Source organism: Parambassis ranga, chromosome 1 (assembly GCF_900634625.1).
Source record: "Parambassis ranga chromosome 1, fParRan2.1, whole genome shotgun sequence".
NCBI lineage: Eukaryota > Metazoa > Chordata > Actinopteri > Ambassidae > Parambassis > Parambassis ranga.
The window spans coordinates 17,626,808-17,645,689 of NC_041022.1; the positions used below are offsets into that span (position 1 = coordinate 17,626,808).

At 41.1% G+C, this 18,882-nt stretch overlaps 4 protein-coding genes across 5 annotated transcripts in view; 1 reads left to right on the forward strand and 3 right to left on the reverse strand.

Annotated features, from left to right (window-relative positions):
- Window positions 1–2,394, forward strand: part of lef1 (lymphoid enhancer-binding factor 1) — a 38,254-nt gene extending 35,860 nt beyond the window's left edge. For both annotated transcript variants that reach the window (XM_028415473.1, XM_028415483.1), the window contains exon 11: window positions 1,034–2,394. The gene's annotated coding sequence lies outside the window, so the exon portion shown is untranslated. The remainder of the gene's footprint in view (window positions 1–1,033) is intronic.
- A 1,222-nt stretch (window positions 2,395–3,616) lies between these two features.
- hadh (hydroxyacyl-CoA dehydrogenase) lies at window positions 3,617–5,895 on the reverse strand. Its single transcript, XM_028405132.1, has 8 exons — window positions 5,708–5,895; window positions 5,410–5,538; window positions 5,155–5,312; window positions 4,901–5,027; window positions 4,486–4,575; window positions 4,277–4,349; window positions 4,079–4,195; window positions 3,617–3,948 (listed from the first exon to the last, which is right to left on the reverse strand). The coding sequence occupies exons 1-8, from the start codon at window positions 5,819–5,821 to the stop codon at window positions 3,830–3,832; spliced, it is 927 nt and encodes a 308-aa protein (XP_028260933.1). The 5' UTR covers window positions 5,822–5,895; the 3' UTR covers window positions 3,617–3,829.
- Window positions 5,896–6,999: 1,104 nt separating this feature from the next.
- Window positions 7,000–9,780, reverse strand: cyp2u1 (cytochrome P450, family 2, subfamily U, polypeptide 1). Its single transcript, XM_028406464.1, has 5 exons — window positions 9,221–9,780; window positions 8,301–8,951; window positions 7,820–7,981; window positions 7,367–7,534; window positions 7,000–7,277 (listed from the first exon to the last, which is right to left on the reverse strand). The coding sequence occupies exons 1-5, from the start codon at window positions 9,642–9,644 to the stop codon at window positions 7,096–7,098; spliced, it is 1,587 nt and encodes a 528-aa protein (XP_028262265.1). The 5' UTR covers window positions 9,645–9,780; the 3' UTR covers window positions 7,000–7,095.
- A 1,471-nt stretch (window positions 9,781–11,251) lies between these two features.
- Window positions 11,252–17,951, reverse strand: sgms2a (sphingomyelin synthase 2a). The gene is made up of 7 exons (XM_028409596.1): window positions 17,894–17,951; window positions 17,028–17,251; window positions 13,662–14,168; window positions 13,419–13,536; window positions 13,010–13,163; window positions 12,505–12,671; window positions 11,252–11,829 (listed from the first exon to the last, which is right to left on the reverse strand). Exons 3-7 carry the CDS (start codon window positions 14,108–14,110, stop codon window positions 11,644–11,646), a joined length of 1,074 nt encoding a protein of 357 aa, XP_028265397.1. The 5' UTR covers window positions 14,111–14,168; window positions 17,028–17,251; window positions 17,894–17,951; the 3' UTR covers window positions 11,252–11,643.
- Window positions 17,952–18,882: the final 931 nt, after the last annotated feature.

An 18,882-nucleotide genomic window follows, 5' to 3' on the forward strand; every position in this document is an offset into this window, starting at 1 on the left:
CCTTTGCATCAATCCATACCTGAACATGTAATTATTATAACACTTCAATGAACTCTTATAAGTTTAACCAACTCAGCCATTCCGGTGATGCTCCTGTGTGACAGTGGCTCTGCAAGTGGATGTTTGTGTGACGTATTTTTTGGTAATCGACACAGTTCCTAAGTGCCTGTGGAGGCTTATTGGGACACACATGGGTTTATAAGGACAGCTCATCTTAGTGTCATTAGTAGTAGTATCGTCTCTTTGGATTGGAAGGATTTCTGAAATGCATCCAAACAGTGCTGTTTCCTTTGCAGGAAAATTAACTAATGTTAACAATCAGGGCACAATCTGCAGTAAGTCTGTGTAGTTTAGACATTGAAATCAGAGGGTGTGGTGCAGTGGACACTGAGATACATTTATTTCTGAATGCAGCTTCAGAGCTGCAGCACAAGTGTGATGTAAACAGATGTGTTGTGTGTGTGTGGCCATATAGCAAGTTCTTAAAAGTGCAAATATGAGTATTGGGACAGACCTTGAATCTCCTTTACTTGCTGCCCTGTCGCCCACCTGCGGTAGCGGCTTAAATGTCAACCAGAAGCAAAGCAATTGGGTGGTGAGGGCGAAAGAGGGGAGGAGCAGAGAGCTGCGGAGCACTGCCAGCTGGGTCACGGCAACCCCCATGTTAGACTAGATCAAAGGTAGACCGGCCCACATCCTGTCGCTGACCTCTGACCCCTCTGTAGTTCAGTGCTTAGCTCTCAACACTGCTGCAAAGGCTTTCATTCATTCAGCTGCAACGCTAAGGAGAGAAAACTCTAATGATTGATTATATAGATGGTAATGACAGATTATCTGTCCCGCCCTGAACCAGAGTGCATGCTTGCAGAGTGACATTTCAGAGTCACTCTGAGTCATTTTCACATGTCTGGTTTTGGTTAGTGTGTGAATGTGGCTTGGTGTGCGAGTTTGTATACAGATGCAGTAACTTCATAGTTGATGTGGTTGATTTAATGTCTTCTTTTTCCCTCCATCTCTTATTTTGTGTTTCCAGGAGGAAAACGGAACAGTTTCTCCACATGCAAAGGAAAGGCAGCAGCTACGGGCCCTCTGCTAGAGATGGAGGCCTGTTAGATTCCATGAAGACCCTTAAATCTCCAAACTGAAGCCTCCAGTTCTCAGAGGACCCCCTTACACCCCCCCCCCCACCTCCACCTCTCACAAGCCCCACCTGTTCCTACCTGACCCCTATTCCCTTTCCTTCCACACAGTTGCACCACCATCACCAAAAAACACTTCACTGTTGGACTCTACCGCCTTCTTCTCGAAGGCCGCCGCTGTAGAGACACTGAACTGAATAAGACAATCATAATTACTAGGAGCACCCTCACACGATCACGTTCTCTCACCGAAAACATCAATTGACGTCTGTGTTTTGTCAGTTTTCCTTTTCAAATCTCAGCTTTACAGCAAACCAAGGCACTGCACTGAAAAACAGCAGCAATTGTGATGTGCGCACAAACCTCTCTCCTGCACCGCCCAAACACTCCTGTTACTAAGTTATTATAAGTTATTTGTCACCTCTGTTCCTTTGTATAGCTCATTAGGCCGACATTCACTCCCTCTTCACCTCCCTCCCTACTCTCTCTTTCTCTCTCACTGGATTTTTGAGACCATTTGGGGTTTCACCCGACCGACCAAACACCTCTTTTTAGACTGCACTAAGGAAGATGGAGGGATCTCATCTTGTCTAAGAAACGTCCTCAAGACGCCATTTGTCACTGACCAGGTGGCGCAACAAAAAAAAAAGGATCAAGGTTTTGATTTGCTTTTCATTTGAGACTGAATTTTATTTTGAATGCTTTTTGTATCTTGAACCCTTGTTTCAATTTCTTGGTGTATATTTTAGTGATTTTTTTTAATATTGTTTTTTTTATATAGTGGTATATATGAAAATAAGCTTTGGACACAGGAAAGCCATTTTTCTTGTTGAAGCGTCTTGCAGAAAATTGAAACATAAGGCTTCTTTTGATAACTATTTGTAACAAATAGTGACCTCGAGTCTTGCTCAGATGTAAAATAATGCTCAGTATGTGTACTTTTTAAAACTGTCAGGATATGTCGATTTTCTTGGTATTTTTGCAGGCAACATTAGGACAAAGGCGAGAGTGACAGCTCAGAGGCCTATATTTTATTGTTCTAAAACATGACAAATGAAGCAGATATATATATTTACCCCAGCACTTGTCAGTCTTTCTTTTATTGCAATGGACCTTTTTGTCTTTTCTCTCTGGTAGCTAATAGTGTGGTCTTTAGCCATGTTGTTTAATCCATGCAAACATCTCTGTAACATTTTAAATTTTATGCTCTATTTTAGTATTACTTGATGAATTCCTTTTTTTATTATTATTATGTTTTGGGTCACTATTATCTTGGTTTAGCATTTTGCTTCCCAAGTGGTCATATTTGAATGGTTTCAACATGTTTTTGTTTTTTTGTTTTTTTAAAGAAAAAATAAAAGGGCACCATTGGCTCATTTGATCACTTGTGTGGTGGAGAGACCAGAGCTAAATGTGCCAGATACACCAGTCTGTTTGTCATCCTTGGACAATTCAGGCAGCAGTGACACGTGGTGGTGGAAACAGGGTAAACACCACCTCAGTTCAAAATTCAAAATAACCAACAGTAATATATCCCCATTGACAATAATAAAATAAAAAATAACTGAATCTCAACTAAACAGGAAGAAACATATTATTTAGTACATTTTACTCAAACAGGCAACAGTGACATTGTTAAAGTAATCTAGAAATTATGCTTACAGACATGTGAGTTGTGCTTTTCTGATCCAATCAAGTTGTATTTCAAGTAAAACAGCACCACCTTGTGTTCATGTTGTGTTAATGGGATATTTTAGTGAACCAGATTGACATGTTTTGGACTCTATACTGCCGGATCACTTTTATTCATCAAGAACAAGACTTATGTTCAGCAAAGCCACATCCTTTCTCTTATTAGACTCACCACATATTCCTTTTAGATTTCTAAATGGTGGACAATGACAAGTAATAAGCAATATTTTATCTTGTCTGAAGCCACGAACTACACACAAGATGTCAATTTAAATGGTAATTTGGGGAGTCAAAAGTTGTAAATGAACAAACAACTTTTTCCCTCCTTGCACATGTAAAAAGAAAACAGTTTCCTTGTTTCTTCTTCCTTCATCAGGGTTATTTCAGGATATTTCAGTTTTTAACTGTGGCTCCAACACAGGATACCTCTGGTAATTAATGTCCCTTTTTCTGGTGTCCATAAAAGGCTCATTGCAACTACAGTGAACACAACCAAGGAAACATCTTAACCAATTTGACAACACACCTGTATCTCTTATACAGAAGACATGCTGTATAGCTGTGAGAAGCTGCAAAACTGCTTTAGTGTGTATTTCCAGCATCAAGAAATGTTTCCATTTACCTCCTCTATTTTGCAGGGGCCTCAGGGCCTACCCACTATACAATCATGTCCGGGAATGTTTTGCATTCACTTCCTGCCCCAGCACACGGTGAAGAGAAAAAACTAATGCTGCCATAGAGCAACCAACAGCAGTCTCATTCCAACAAGCAGAACAAACAACAAGTCACTGAAAACTCTTATTTAATCACATGTCATCACACACTCATACAGCAGAGGTCATTGGGTGGATTCCTGTAGTAACAAAGACTGACAGATAAGAGTTGATCTGTTGTGTAGGCACTTGTCAGATTGGGTCTGGCATCAGTTCTTTACAGGCGGCTTCATTTCCCAAAGTCAGACTAGCTTCACAGAGACGGCTTTACACATCCACAATGATCTACTTGTACTTGTAGAATCCTTCTCCTGTCTTCTTGCCCAATTTCCCCTCGGCGACCAACTTGTTCAGAAGTTCGCTTGGGGCAAAGGACGGGTTGTTGGGATCCATTACTCTCCAACCTAAAGATATAGAATAGTTTATCGTTGCATACACATTAAGCTCAAGTCGTTCAGTGATTATGCAGAAAGCTTAGAGCCAAAAACTTAAGTGGTTTTTTTGTTTGAAACATCGTCAGGCTTTTTTACTCACCATCTAAAATGAATTTTATTGTGTCAAGTCCAATATAGTCAGAGAGCTCAAAGGGCCCCATTGGATAACCAGCGCCAAGCTTCATAGCAATATCAACGTCTTCTTTGGATCCATGGCCTGAGTGAGACAACAGAAGTTTAAAGATTCGAAGCTAAAGAAATCATTAGAGCAGTTGACATAATGTCTAGATATACACACCTCTCTCATGCAAGTGGTAGGCCTCCAGTATGTAAGGCACTAACAGGCGGTTTACAATAAACCCGGGGGTGTCCTGGAAATGAGATGTAGGACATTGTTGTAGTTTTTGTTTGCATGTGTTACTACAGTATTTTCTTTAAATCCAATCATTTCCACATATCATATTAGGACATGTAAAGCTCTGTGGCACTGGGTACCAGCAACCTTACCTTGCAGGACACTGGTGTCTTTCCAAGCTCTTTGCTGAAGTTCATGAGGGAATCAAAGGTTTCTTGGCTTGTTGCAGAGGTTCCACAGACCTGAGGTAGATGAATACTTTAAATGCTTGCAGTGTGATTCCCACATTACACAGGTTTCTTCAAACAAATGTGTTATTGAATGGGTAAGAAACCGGAAGTCTTTTTAATTATATATGGAGATGTGGAGATAATAATAATAATACAAATAAATGACGTGTTTTTACACCTATGTGGATTTGTGTACATAATCATGTACAATATACACATAGACAAATTTTACATTTTGTCTTTCAGCCCCACATACAGGTCTGCTGTATAATTTGGTCTGGTATAGTGAAATGTAAGCTGCCTTGCTCTCTGTTATAAGACATGTTTAAGGCCCTACCTCTACAAGCTTCATCATGGGAACTGGGTTGAAGAAGTGAAGGCCACCAAATCTGTCCAGTCTGCTGGTGGAGCTAGCAATGTCTGAGATAGACAGGGAGGATGTGTTACTGGCAAAGATGGTGTGTCTAAACCAGGAAGTGCAGAAAAACACACAAAATGTTAGACATAATACAGACAGCAGTTAATAATAAACCAGATTGTTGCACCAGTCTTAAAAAAGTCACTTCCTGTAATCAAAAAACTATCACTTACGCAGGTGCCAGTTTGTCAAGATGACTAAAGAGATCCTGTTTGACTTGTAGATTTTCCACAATGGCCTCCAACACCAGGTCTGTGCCCTGAGCTGCTGAGCCTGCGTCACTCGAGGTGGACACATTCTTCAGGACTTTCTGGACGTACTCTTCACCTGCCTAGAACACACAGACACACACAGGCAAACACTGTCCATCGATTTTGTAAACATACTTCACAAACACTCATGTGATGTATTGATTTAGTGCGTCTTACCTCTGGCTTATCAGCAAACTTCTTCTTGACCACTCTTCTGAGGCTGCCCTCGATTGTTTTGACAGACTTTTTCAGGATGTCCTCAGAGGTGTCCACCAGTGTCACCGAGTGCCCCGTAGAAGCGGCAACCTTCCAGAGAAATCACACTGACTAAATGTGGACAATGCGCAATGGAAAACACATTGCAAGCTGTAATAAAGACGTGAAGGACGTCTCAAACACTGTGTACAGCACACAGAGGACGTCATAATGTGGCTAACTAGCTAGCTAAACGGCCCATGAGCATTCCTTAGCTTACCTGTGCAATACCCGAGCCCATCTGTCCTCCTCCGATGATGGTGACATGTTTAATAACGACAGCTCTGACAGCCGAAGATGAAAAACCTCTGCAGATCTGGTGGAAGAAAGCCATGATACGCGGTGTATGTATGTGTGTACACACAGGACTCAATGAAGGACACACTGCACATGCGGAGCAGAGGACGAGGTCACGTGATCACACAGACGCCTTTACGTGCTTCCCAAGGTGTAGTGTTACATTTCAGAAACGTTTTTAAATAAAGTTATAAAAAAGTGCAAATATATTAAGAAAAATAACGAACAAATGATAAATATATATACATTATAACAGGTGGTTGACGATGTTCTGTCGATTATCCATCGAGCCGTGTTACCGTATGTGTGTGTGTATATATATATATATATATATATATATATATATTTGCTGGGCTATGTTGTGCATATGCAGATTCTATATATTTACGTTGCTCTAGAGCATTGGTTCACAATATCACACTGGTTTTGTCCTGAAAACCTCATTTTAAGCATACTTGATCACATAAACTCTTCACAGTGCTGGATCGGTTAATAACATATATATAGGCCTATATACATACATACACAAGCTATGAATTAAAATCACCAATGTAGGGAATTATACATGCTGTTGTCCGTTTAGCAGAAAAATATTCCTATTTGTATTGATATGGCTGCACATTTCCATATAGTAAAGTTAAACCATAAACTAATAAAATAAGACAACGGATATTCAGCTGGTGGTTTTTTTTATTATTAAATGTATATGGCATAAAATGCCTTATTGAAATAAATAGATTGTCATTTCTGAAAGTAGCTGTCATCACTTTTACAATTACTTAAACAATATTTTCAGTCAGTTAGAGGAGGCCATGCTCTTACTTTCAAAAATATACTTTCAAAATATGCAATGTCTCTCCGGGAGACATTAAGAATTCATACCACGCTGTTGACTGAAACTCTGCTCCAATGTGTTAAAGGTAGGGTAGATTTCATGCTGATGCACTTTTTGTTAAATTAGTGTAACTTCTCTTTACAATCCGATAGCAACCAATTAGTTCAGCAGTTTCGCATTAAAATGAAGAATATTAATCATCTGTGGAAGCTGTAAAACACTAAAAACATCAGCCAATCCTCCAGGTGGACCCTGCGCAGAGTATTGGCTGGTTGTCACTCTCTTCCTGCTCTGCACGCACCAGAGAGGTACGTGCATGATGGCCAAAGTCACAGACCGCAGCTCGTCTTCAGGTAATGCGCGTCCCTGTGATTGGGAGGCGTGGCTTCGGGGTGAGCTCCAAGAGAAAGGGGCGTGCGTTTACTTTCAAAATCTGGCTGACTCTCACTGAGTTTTCAAAATCTCCTACCCTACCATTAACTGCGAGCACTGACACACACAGTATACGGGCAGGGTGCTAGTGTCAGGCCAAAGCGTCCTCGCAGCGGAGGAGAAGGTTTTCCCTCAGGGAGTCTGAATATGAAGGCTTGTAGTAAGCTGGTGACTGTCAGGAACAGCTCCATTTTTGCTAATTGTTCACCCATGCACACTCTGCGACCTGAGAGAAACAGAGCTGAAATCAGATGGTGGTGCACACAGACTGTGTAAATGACTGTTTTCATCTCATGTGAGTAAGGAATGGCATACCAATCCCAAACGGTATGAAGCACTCTTTCCTGAGAAGTTTTCCCTCATGGTCCAGGAAGCGTGCTGGGTTAAAAGTGTCGGCATCCTCCCACAGAGTGGAGTCTCTGTGGACTGACCACAGGTTGGGCAAAATAACGGTTCCTTTGGGAATAGTGTAGCCTCTAAACTCTGAAAATAAGAGTAAAAAAAAATCACTTTAGTACATGTTTCCATGAGAAGAGAATAGATGATTTGATGAAAGATGATAAACGAGAAGTGAGAAATGGCATCGCATGCAGGTTTTGTTGCCTTATTTCATCACTGATTATGATTTATTTGATCTGTTAATCATTCCAATGGATCCTACACTCAAAATGACACAAACCTAAAAATGCAAAAATGGCTCTCCTTTTCCTGTAAGCTTGCATTAGCCATGAGTTCCTGCAGCACAAAAATCATAGAGTTGCTCTTTACCTGTTGTCTCTGAGGCCATGTGAGGAATACCCAATGGAACCACTACAGTCAGTCTCTGCACCTCCATGATGGTGGCTTCAGTAAAAGGCAATCTTCCTCTGTCAGTCAAAGATGGCACCCGCTGTCTGCCAACGATTTTATCAATCTCTGCCTGGACCTTGTCTTAGGTCAAAACAGTAGGAGAAAAAACATTGAGTATTTATGTATTGAATCAATCAAATGTGCTAGAATGCTGTGGTGAATGCATATTTTGATGAGCTAAACAATATGGTGGTGACACAGATACAGAAGTGGTTAAATGCAGAATTGATCCAGACGTGGGTTTATCCTAAAACCAGGAAATATTGGAGCTGTCGGTTACTGCAGCTTTTCAACTTCAACTTCTTTTTTTATTCACACTCGTTGCTCCAAATATGTATTAGTTGTTTTCTAGATTTATTTATCAAAAACACATAACAGAATAGACTGGAGCTACTTTTACCTTGTACATCAGTATGTAAGGCCATATAGAGCAGAACCCACAAAACTGAATTAGTGGTGGTGTCAGTGCCAGCAATGAACAGGTCTCCTATAATATAAAAGAGATAATCCTCTGTGAAACTATTGTCCTCATCTACAGCAGCTTGCTGAGCCAACATCTCCATCAAGTACATGTCTGCAAGATCCCGGGGGTTTTCAGGATCTAAGGTTTCACGGTGCTTTGTAATGATCCTCTTCAGAAAAATGGTGATGTCTCTTTCCACCTGCCGTAACTCCTTAAACACCCCAAAAGGCAAATAGTAGAGCAGAGGAAAGATGTTGATGAGGACTGCAGGGCTGTTCACACAGATCTCCAACCCACGCACCATTAGGTCCAGCATGGTGCGGAACTCTCGATCCTCGTGATGGAAGCGCTGACCCAGGATCAGCGAGCAGATAACGTTGGACACTGCATTGCTGATGAGTGGAGTCAGGTCCACGCCAGCGGCACCACACTCCTCGTTCAGTCGGAGCAGCTCTGTTTTGATGGTAGCTAGGCCTTGCTGGATGCACGGCTCCAGGCTCAGCTTCCCCAGGCCAAAGTTTCTAAGTGTGGTGTGGCAGAACTTGCGTTGCTTTCTCCATACTGGCCCATAAGGTGCAAAGACTATACCTGAAGTTCAATTAAACAAGAAAAGAGATTGATTATGGCTCATGGTAATTAACAAAGCCCCTGTTTGCACCTAACATGCAGGGCCAAAGAAAGGTCAGGTTTTGGTTAGTCAGTTAAGGCTGTCTGCAAGGAGTGCAGATGTTATTTGATGGAAAATGCACAATGCAAAGAAACCTGGAGAGTAACCATGAACCCGACCATGATTAACGCATGCCTTTCTGTTATAGACTCACCACAGACATAAAAAAAAAACTTTATTGCCAGCTCACCTTTGCGCTTGGTCATGATGGTGACAGCAGGGATGTCCGGTCTGTCTGAGAACACCTCGGGATGGTTCGACAGCGCATCTTTCACCACCTCATAACCATTAAGCACAACAATCAGCTGACTCCCTGCAAAAATACTGTACACGTTACCGTACACTTTGGCTTGCTGTGCAAAGACATCCATGGCGTTCATGTCGGCGGTGCTCTCTGACTGATGTCCGTATCTCCCCCGCATGAAAGAGGGGATTAGAAAGCCTCCGAAGTTGCCGACTATCGGCCATGGCTTCGGACCTGGAGGAATATTTTTAAGGTTCTGCTGTTTCCGGTAAACAACAAGTAAATAATACACCAGCAAGAAGACCGTTAAAGCTGCGATGTTTGCATGAGACAGAAAAGAGCTGCTCAGGTGCATCAGCCATGACGACATGGCGACGGTGTTACAATAAACTAAACGTAATAACCTGACAAAACATTATTATGTTTACAGTATTGCATTACAATACAGCATGAGTTTAAAATGACGGACCGCACAGCTTTAATCTGACTTCACATACTAGCTCTGCTCTTCCTGTTTTGTTGTGAAACCTTAAGATGCAACGTGGTGCCGTTACTGCCTTCCTATTGGCTGACAGCACAGAGGCCTGCTCTGATTGGTGAGATTTTACACCAATCGTTTTGGCCCTTAGATTTGTCTTGCAGGCTTCACCATTTCTGTTAATGTCATGTAAATCCTACAAGAAATATATTTAGTAGTACTCTTTTGTACATACGTGTTAGAACATTTATAACACTATAGATTTATTTGTATTGCCAGGTTGGTTATTAATATGTTGTTCCCCTGCATCACAGTTTGTCTTTTTGATGTAGATAGAATAGATATTATGTAGATATTAAGATATTGTTGAATTTATTGATAGTTTGAGAGTTAGAGCTTGTTACATCTGTTTTTACAACGTTGGGTCAAAATGGCAGCAGATTTTATCCTGTCTGTTTCTGATCATTCATAAGTTTTAAATGTCTTCTCTGTTGTTCTCTGTTGAGTTAAGATCCCAATGCAGTGTTTTTATTACATTAGTGATTACATGATAAGTTCCTGTCAGATTAAAGGATATATTACCTTTTTATAGATAGATCGATGTTCAGGGAGGTGGGTGTGTGAGGCCTCATAGCACGATAATAATTTGCAGCAGGTGCAATGTCCAGCTCTCTTGTCAGAGGAAAAGAAGTTTGGGAGTATCATAACTGAATGAGGCTCTAAACATGGCAAAAGTTTTCATTCAGTTTTCCAGAATTTGTAAATAATGTCCGATTTCAGCGAATCAATAATTTTACATGTTTTCATGACAAATCATCATCATTTATAAAAATATTTGTATGATTAGCATTTTGGTGTGATTATTAATAATATTATTAAGTTTACAGATATATAGACTATTATTAGGCTTTATAAGCAGTGACGACAAATGAACTCTTGCTGGTCTTTACATGTGTTTTACAAAGTGAATGATATCACCACATTGTTGGGCAACAACAACAACATTTCCCCAAAAATCACTGATGCATCAAAGGCCTCCTATGACATCTTTCTTTTTTGTTTAGTTTCCAATATTTGGGTCTCTGGGGGTTAAATAGGTCTAAATGTTGTACTACAGTGTTTTTATGTATCTACACATTATGAATATATTTAAATTATGTATATGTTCTTACTCAAAGGACAAACCATATTCAGTATTTAATCCTTGTTACACTGGTTACAGGGTTAAATGTAATCATGGCTCACATTACTGCTTTTACAAGTGGCTATGATTTTTAATTATAGTAAGTATTTCAGTTTTTAACATAAAGTACTTTAATTAAACAATTAAATCAAGCAACACATTTAAGATCATGATTAGATTTTAATACAATAATACATTTTTTGAGACTACAGCTGGAATATAAGGATATATGATTACTAAAATGAATATAAAATCAATAACAATAATACCAATAATAAGAATAATAATAACAGGAAATAAGACTCATAATGGCAGCTTTGGTAAACCTACATACAGTTAACACTCTAAGGCACCTTGTGACTTGAGAACACTTAACACACAGAGAAAAAAATGACAGAGAAGAAAAGAATGGAATATTTATGGAAGCAAATTCAAACTCAAGTCTCGCTAATGCTGTGTGTTTGCGCTACACAAATGTCCATTCAAAGTGTGAAATTTACAGGTAGCACACACAAGTATCATGTACTAAAACACGACTTACAGGATGTTCTTTCATAAATAAATCACAGTGGCAAAAAACAGATGTTGACATGATCCTTGCACGTATGTTTCTTCCATATGTATGCATTTGGTATCAATGTGCCAGTACAGCAGATATGACAGAATGAACAGGTAAATCACACTTTTGTGGATTTTAAAGCATCAGGGTCACTCCTCTCGTGTGCTCTGTACCATGGAGTACTTCTTGCAGGGGTTCTTAAGGCAGGCAGGAGGCCAAGTGATGGGCCAGCTGTAGGTGCATGGCACTGAGGTTTGGACGTTCCTCTCCAAGAAGTTGAACAGTGGGTTCCACCAGGTGTTGGTGAGGTAGTTGTTGGGTGAGCATTTCAGAGTCTGTCAAGAAAATGAAAGTGATTCTTTAAACACATTATTGACCCCCATACTGTATATTGCTGCAAAAACATTGAAAGGCTATAATGTAGCTCCTGTCTCTTTAAGCCCACCCTCTTAAAGGGCTAGTCTGCTCTAATCAATAGCATTTTGCCTACTAAATATAGTAAGATAAGGCCATATTATTTAGACAATTCAGGGGGTGTCTAATGTTTGCCTAGAGTAAAGTCCACCAACATGGACTTTGAGTTTTGTAAAATTTACAGACAAGCACCTGTAATAACCATAGATTGGGGGATTTGGAGGACTGATGTGCCAACATCCAGGGATTTTTCTGCCTTTTATACCACCAGTCATCTTTGTGCTAAATGTTCTTTTCATTTAAGCTACAAGCCAATTGAGCATTTGCAGTACTTCACAGTTTGCCCAGTAGAGGGGGTGCTTACCTATCAAAACAGTGACAGGGAATTACATCCAGAGTCTAAAAATATATATTATAATTATTATATAATGAATATAAATGGCCAGCTAATACTCTTGTGGTAAACTGCAGAACAAAATGGTCCATATAATTATTCAACAAGGCTCAATGAGAGGGGAGCTTACATCACTGCAAGCTTTCATTCACAAACATGCTCCACAAAACATCCACCCAGTGTTTCTACTCTGTGTTCAGACCTGTAAGTTGGCCATGGTGTGGTACCACCAGAACAGACGGGAGGTGATAAAATAGGCCACAACCACATCCACGCTGTAGTGCTCATGTGCCACCAAGATGCACACCACACCCACTGCACTCAGCAGCCAGCACATCAGATGGTACCACCAAAATGACCGCGGTGAGTCTACAAAGAAAGGGAAAGTAAGACAGGTCTGCAGTTCAGTATTCAGCATCCATTATGGTCGTTTTTTCCATATATTCACTGTGGTGAAAGGTTGAAACATGGAGATGAAGAAATGAACGACAACATATTTTTCTTTGTCATTTTGGACGCAAACACTCACACTATTTATACTTAGAGATATAGCCTCTGAAAGGTCTATGTGTTGCTGTAAGATATAATAATGTGGGCTATAGCTGTGGCGAATGAAAACACACAATATCATTCATGTATTATTCAGGCAAAAATCCCATAAATTATTCCACTCAAGCAAACAAACAAGCATTGCTTTTAGTACTCACACTCCTTGATGAACAGATAGGTGAGGGTGAGCATAACTGTGTGCCCGCTGTAGAGGAAGTCTCCACACAAGAGATGGGAGTTAGTAATGGAAAGTCCACCGCCAGAAATAAGCTGCAGAATTCGCTGGAGTTTTGCATGGGAGTCTCCATGAAGCTGATAAAGAAAAGGAAACAATTTATCAACACTGGATAAGCAGTAAGAAGCTGAAAGAATGCATCTGGACGCACAGTATGTCCTCTGATCCTTCTGCACTAACCCATCAAAGAACTGCTAAGAGCATGCGTGTTAAATCAAATGCACCTCACTGTCAGTGAGGCAGTAAAGCTTTTTGCAGCAGCTTCTCTTCTCTTGTGTAAAACAGGTCCAGGAGAGTGCATGAGATTACACATATGTATGCATCCTGCTTACCTTAGGAGCACAAGTCATATGCATGCCAGGTACAGGCAAAGTGGTGATGTACATGGTGACACAGCGGTACAGGTACAAGGTGCCAATGAGGAAGAAGAAGCGTCTGCAGGCTATTGACCTGCACATAGACAGTGAAATGGTCACTAATAAATGATGTGGTAATCTCTTAGTTATGCAAGTACAATCCAACAGAACACCTTACCAAAGAACACAAGGTGCAATGAACAGAATCAATGGACTTACTTGTATCTAAAGAAGAACAACTGGATCGTCCAAATGACGAGCAGCACCATGCCATTGATCTCTGTTACTGTAAATGCCCACTTCACCCTATCAATGTAGTCAAAAAATTTATCAGGAAGAGGTGGGCTGCTTTCTTTGGGTGGGACCCTCTCATGGACAACAGTGATGACAACTGTTGTCAGGACCAAGTTAAACCCAGCATAGAAGACAGCAAGTGCAGTTTTCCACCACTCTGTGGGAAGAAGATTGACCTTGGAGTCCGGCACAGAGATCTTGACATAATCATTGTGCCTCCCTATGCCTTTCCGGAAGGCCCTTTTTGTGTCCTCCCCACCAGGAATGTGGACAGGGCAAGTTTTACCGCTGCCGGGCACTGCACCACCTTCCATTCCTGGGTTCAGGTTATGAGTGGCAGAGTCTCTTGTATCCACAAGCTCCTGTGATGCCATGGGTGGCTGCACTGTCCATTCACAGGCACCGCTTCTCCTGAATGAAGCTGTTTAGCTGCTGAGAGAGAAAAGAACATGTTGAAACACAATCACACAAGAGCACATAAGTAGGCATGTAATGCTCGGCTGCATTATGGATTTACTTTTGTTGCCTTTCTTTCTAAATTTAGGCAGGTGGAGGTTTTATTGATGCAAATGCCCAGTTTAGACTGGAAAGATAATCTTCAGTTTATAACAGGGTTTTCTAGATGGGTTTGAACGCTGTGAGTTATATTTTCCTTTCCCTGGACATCCCCCAAACCACTCAGACATTTTTCTGTTTGGATGTTAAGCCAGACTTATTTCTGAATGTTCAAAGTCTGTTTTTTAATATTGTTGCTATGGTCACTTCACCTGCATTAATGGACAGACATCACCTTTAAATCTGTCAATTGACTGTTTGAAGCTGGAAGTCTTAATGATGCCCAGAAGACAAACAGAGTTGGAAATGAAGTAGTGAAATGTTTCCTAGTGAACTATTCTACTCTGTTAATGACTTGAGAGCGCACAATAACAATGACCATTTTTGTTCTTTCACATCTAAAAGGCCTTTAGTCCCCTTAACAGCTCCATTAATGGATTGGAGGATATTGCTACAAGCACTGAAATGCATCACAATAAATGTCATGTGGGATACATACAGAGAGCTGTGTTTACTTGGAGAGAAAGGTAGCAGCAGGATACAAGATGGGATAGAAATAGAGGATGGCTGAAAGTATCAGTTTCTTCAAAATCAATGTTTGGGAAAATATTATTACTGAGAAGAAAGGAATAGAGCAGAAGGGGCTCTGATGAATAATTATGTAACAGCTAGATGACAGGACAGAACAGACATTAAGCTGTTTGTTAATAAAGGCCAAGATAGCAGATCAGATCAATAACACAATAAGTCATTTTTGATGCCATGTGCCTCATGTAATTAGTGAGATTTGGTTACATCCTTGTGGTTAGTTAATGATTCTGTCAAGAACATTAAGGAGAAGTCACCATGCTTGGGTTGTAAAGGCTTTTCTGATTTTCTGACTGTTTTATGGTATTTATTTATTTCACTGTGAGATGCACTGTACATGGGAGGCCAGCAGAGTGCCTCCATTAGACCAGTTGTCCAGTCCCCTCCTCCCTAGTGTACAGTACACAGTATTTTCCCACCAGCCAGAGCAGTGAGCACTCTAAAGGGATGGGTGGTGATGGAAAACTGGCAGAAAAACCTATTCCACATGGTCACACGCCGTAATGGATAACTTGGCTGCTTTCGCTCACCCAAGCTATTTCAAGAAAGTCAAGTTGCCTTGAAGGCTGTATTTTACTCCACGGGAACCATGGGTTTGGACTCCATTTTGGGGCTTTCATAATAACATGCTACTGTTGCTGTCTACTTATTATCCTCTTTCTATCATGTCAACTGTCTTCATCAAAGAGGGGGTTAAAAATAAGTCAGATCTGAGGTGGCCCTGCCCTCTAAGAACCGAGGAGCTGATTTCATGTTAAACGATGTACACACTGTGAAACAAGCCCACACTCTCCTTGTTCGGTTCAGGAGTGCAGCATGTTTTGGTTTTGGTTTAGTTTTGTGCTCTATCTTTAAAGAATGCCAACAAACTCAGAGTGAGACACTCCATTCAATGACATACTGTGTCCTGTATTACAGATCTCACATGGGTAAAAGAACATTACGGTAACAGAAGTAGAAGCACTTGCACATGTGGTTAATACATATTATATTCGCTGCAATTATTGTTAGTATTAACCTTTTTTTAACAAAGATAAGATAAAAATTATTTCAGAATGTAAAGATGGACACCAAATGCATGCTATTGATCAACCGTATTGCAGGAATAAAGTATGTTTAATCTAAGCAAAAACCGTCTAAACATGAATTGTTAACTACTAAACTAACATTATTGTTTCAGAATAATGTTACAGTGGTAAGTTTGTAAAAACTCTACAAGGACAACACCGCTTTAGTTTCAGTATCTGCCAACATGGCATGACAATAATAGTAACAATGTGAATATATTGTCTTGGATCCTGATACTACTGTAAATTCACAGAAACGAAGAAATTTCAAATATATTTGCTATAGTTCTGAAAAAAAGACTCCATCCATTTCATATAGTTGAAATAAAAAAAATAGCCTCACTGCATGGACCCACCCCTAGCCTGCTGTTTTGGGTTCCATGAAACCACACGTGGGGTGGACCCTGGCGGTAATGTCAGGGTCAGGACTGGGTGCCTCCCATACTTCCCTTGTATTACAAGGCGGCAGTCTGTCACATGTGATATGTGGCCCAGCCGGGTTTGAAGTTTACTTTCGGGGTGTAGAAGCACCCTGGCCCCCACACACAGTGTTAAACACTGGGTTCCACATGAGGCTATATGGGTGGGGCAACAGGTTATTGCATTCTCTATAATTAAGCATGTGTCTGCCAGAGCAGTTAGAAACTGGCAAGTGAATTATTAAAATGGAATTACTGAATCAGAAACATACACAGCCACACTGGCTGTGTATGTTTCTTAGTTTGGCTGCAGCTTTGCCTCTTTATGACTGTGTCACCTGATGTTTCATCATCCCATACACGCAGTCTAATGCTCAGGCATTAGCACCCCCTGAAAACTTCATACATTCATCTATACATCTATACAAATACATAACCTCTAAGCAGCAAATGGCCAATCAAAGATGTTTACTAGATTGCCCATCTGTTGGCCTGTGCTGCTGTATCAGTACTGATGAAAAGTTGAATGTTATTAGGAATCAAATTCAGCTCATCTTTACCATCCTATGAAACATCACGTATTAAGGCCAGCAATAAACACATTAAACACATGAGAGGAGCAGCAGTCTCCATGCAGATTCACATGTTGCACAGCATCCTACCTGGCTTGCTCGGGCCTCCTGTAGCACCTCTTCCTGGAGTTGCAGTTCCCTGAATCCCCGATGCTGCGCCTTGTCTGCTCGCTGCTCCTCTCTGGCTGGACTGCTACAGCGCACGATGCTGCCTGCTCGCTTTTGAGGAGGGAGCGCTCCTCCCTGATGCTCAAGATCCATGCAGCCTCTGTACCCAGCCTGCTCCTGCCTCACAGCGCCTCTAATTCAGTGCCCTGTAATCAGCGTCGCCCTCTGATTTTAGATGGGTTCACATCTTGAACAGTTATTGGTATTTTATGTGAGTAATTATATACTTAAGGAGTACTGTATTTTAAGCATTATGATTGGATTTACAAATATTTTGTAAAGTATAATTCCCATAATAAGACATTCGGTCATTTCTGCAGCAAACGGCTACTTTATATTTTACAAATATTCCAAATGATTGAAGAGAGTTGTTTTTTTATTATTATTATTATTGTTATTTTTACCCCTGCAGATTGCAGATCAGTTGAGTCACTGACATGACCACTGAGCCAGATGACAACGCGGATTGAAATCTGACTTCAGATCAGTTCCTGCACGAACCTCAGCCCACACAAGGAAATGCGTCACCTCCCCGTCGGTGACGTGGCTGCTGGGGGATAGTGTTGGGAGGTTCGACTCTTCTTACTGACTCAAATCAGTTACTCTCGAACCCTCACGTGAACGAATCTTATTGTGAGTCATTTCGTTCATTTCGTTCATTTTTACAGCCGGTGGCGCCGTGTCCCTCTGTAGTATAGTGCCGCGCATTGATATGGGACAAAGTATAATAAGTATAACTACCACAAGCAATTCAAAGCATGTGAAAACATAAGAGGGCAAATACACACCACGGTACAGTGACTTCTGTCCTGCATCCTCCCTGCCAGTGTTGTTTAACAGTGCCACAGTGACTAGGTAGCTGTCACGTGACAAATGAACGAGAGTGTACTGCTTCACACACACATGAGCTGTGAACGAGAACGAATCTGTGCAGCCTGTGGAGCTTGTCACGTGACAAATGAACGATGAACGAGAACGAGGAGGAGAACGAATCTACAGCTCTGATCCGTGCAGCCTGAGCAGCCTATCACGTGACAAATGAACGATGAACGAGAACGAGGAGGAGAACGAATCTACAGCTCTGATCCGTGCAGCCTGAGCAGCCTATCACGTGACAAATGAACGATGAGCGAGAACGAATCTACAGCTCTGATCCGTGCAGCCTGAGCAGCCTATCACGTGACAAATGAACGAGGAGGAGAACGAATCTACAGCTCTGATCCGTGCAGCCTGAGCAGCCTTGGTTACATATGATTTCATGACTGGATAATGTACTATTATATTTATTATTTAATGGCAGAGTATAACACAAAACATGATGTCATTTTAGAAAGCATTTATTTACAAACACACTTTACATTATATACACAATAACACTACACATCAACAACAAGCAAAGACCATTAATTATAATTTCATGAATACATAGCGTTTGCCTGGTGTCACGTGACAAATTGAGGAGCGTCAGATATCAGACATTCATTTCCTTGTTTGTTTCTGAGTCCACAGCCCCGCAGCTGAGCTTCAGCTCTCGCGTGACAAATGAGCAATCCGGAACGATTCGTATGAACGATTCGTATGAACGATTCGTATGAACGATCTGTGAACGAGTCGCAAGTTCCTTTGCTGATCATTTGCTGCTGGCCAATTGGCACACAGCCTGAGTGGCTTGGCCGTCACGTGACAACAGAACGAAGATCCGGGGGCTACCGCGACTCAGGAACGAATCATATCTGTTTCCTGTCCTGCCAACTGAGCTTTATGCGGCTGCCTGCCA

Coding starts and splice junctions, on each gene's coding strand:
- sgms2a (XM_028409596.1), bottom strand. CDS start 14,110: ATGGCATCACAGGAGCTTGTGGATACAAGAGACTCTGCCACTCATAAC. Junction 13,537..13,661: donor TTGTTCTTCTTTAGATACAA/GTAAGTCCATTG, acceptor GTCTATGTGCAG/GTCAATAGCCTGCAGACGCT. Junction 12,672..13,009: donor CTATCTGTTCATCAAGGAGT/GTGAGTACTAAA, acceptor CTTTCTTTGTAG/ACTCACCGCGGTCATTTTGG.
- cyp2u1 (XM_028406464.1), bottom strand. CDS start 9,644: ATGTCGTCATGGCTGATGCACCTGAGCAGCTCTTTTCTGTCTCATGCA. Junction 8,952..9,220: donor CATCATGACCAAGCGCAAAG/GTGAGCTGGCAA, acceptor ATTGAACTTCAG/GTATAGTCTTTGCACCTTAT. Junction 7,982..8,300: donor CTTACATACTGATGTACAAG/GTAAAAGTAGCT, acceptor TTTTGACCTAAG/ACAAGGTCCAGGCAGAGATT.
- hadh (XM_028405132.1), bottom strand. CDS start 5,821: ATGGCTTTCTTCCACCAGATCTGCAGAGGTTTTTCATCTTCGGCTGTC. Junction 5,028..5,154: donor CTTGACAAACTGGCACCTGC/GTAAGTGATAGT, acceptor TTCCTGGTTTAG/ACACACCATCTTTGCCAGTA. Junction 4,196..4,276: donor CTACCACTTGCATGAGAGAG/GTGTGTATATCT, acceptor TGTCTCACTCAG/GCCATGGATCCAAAGAAGAC.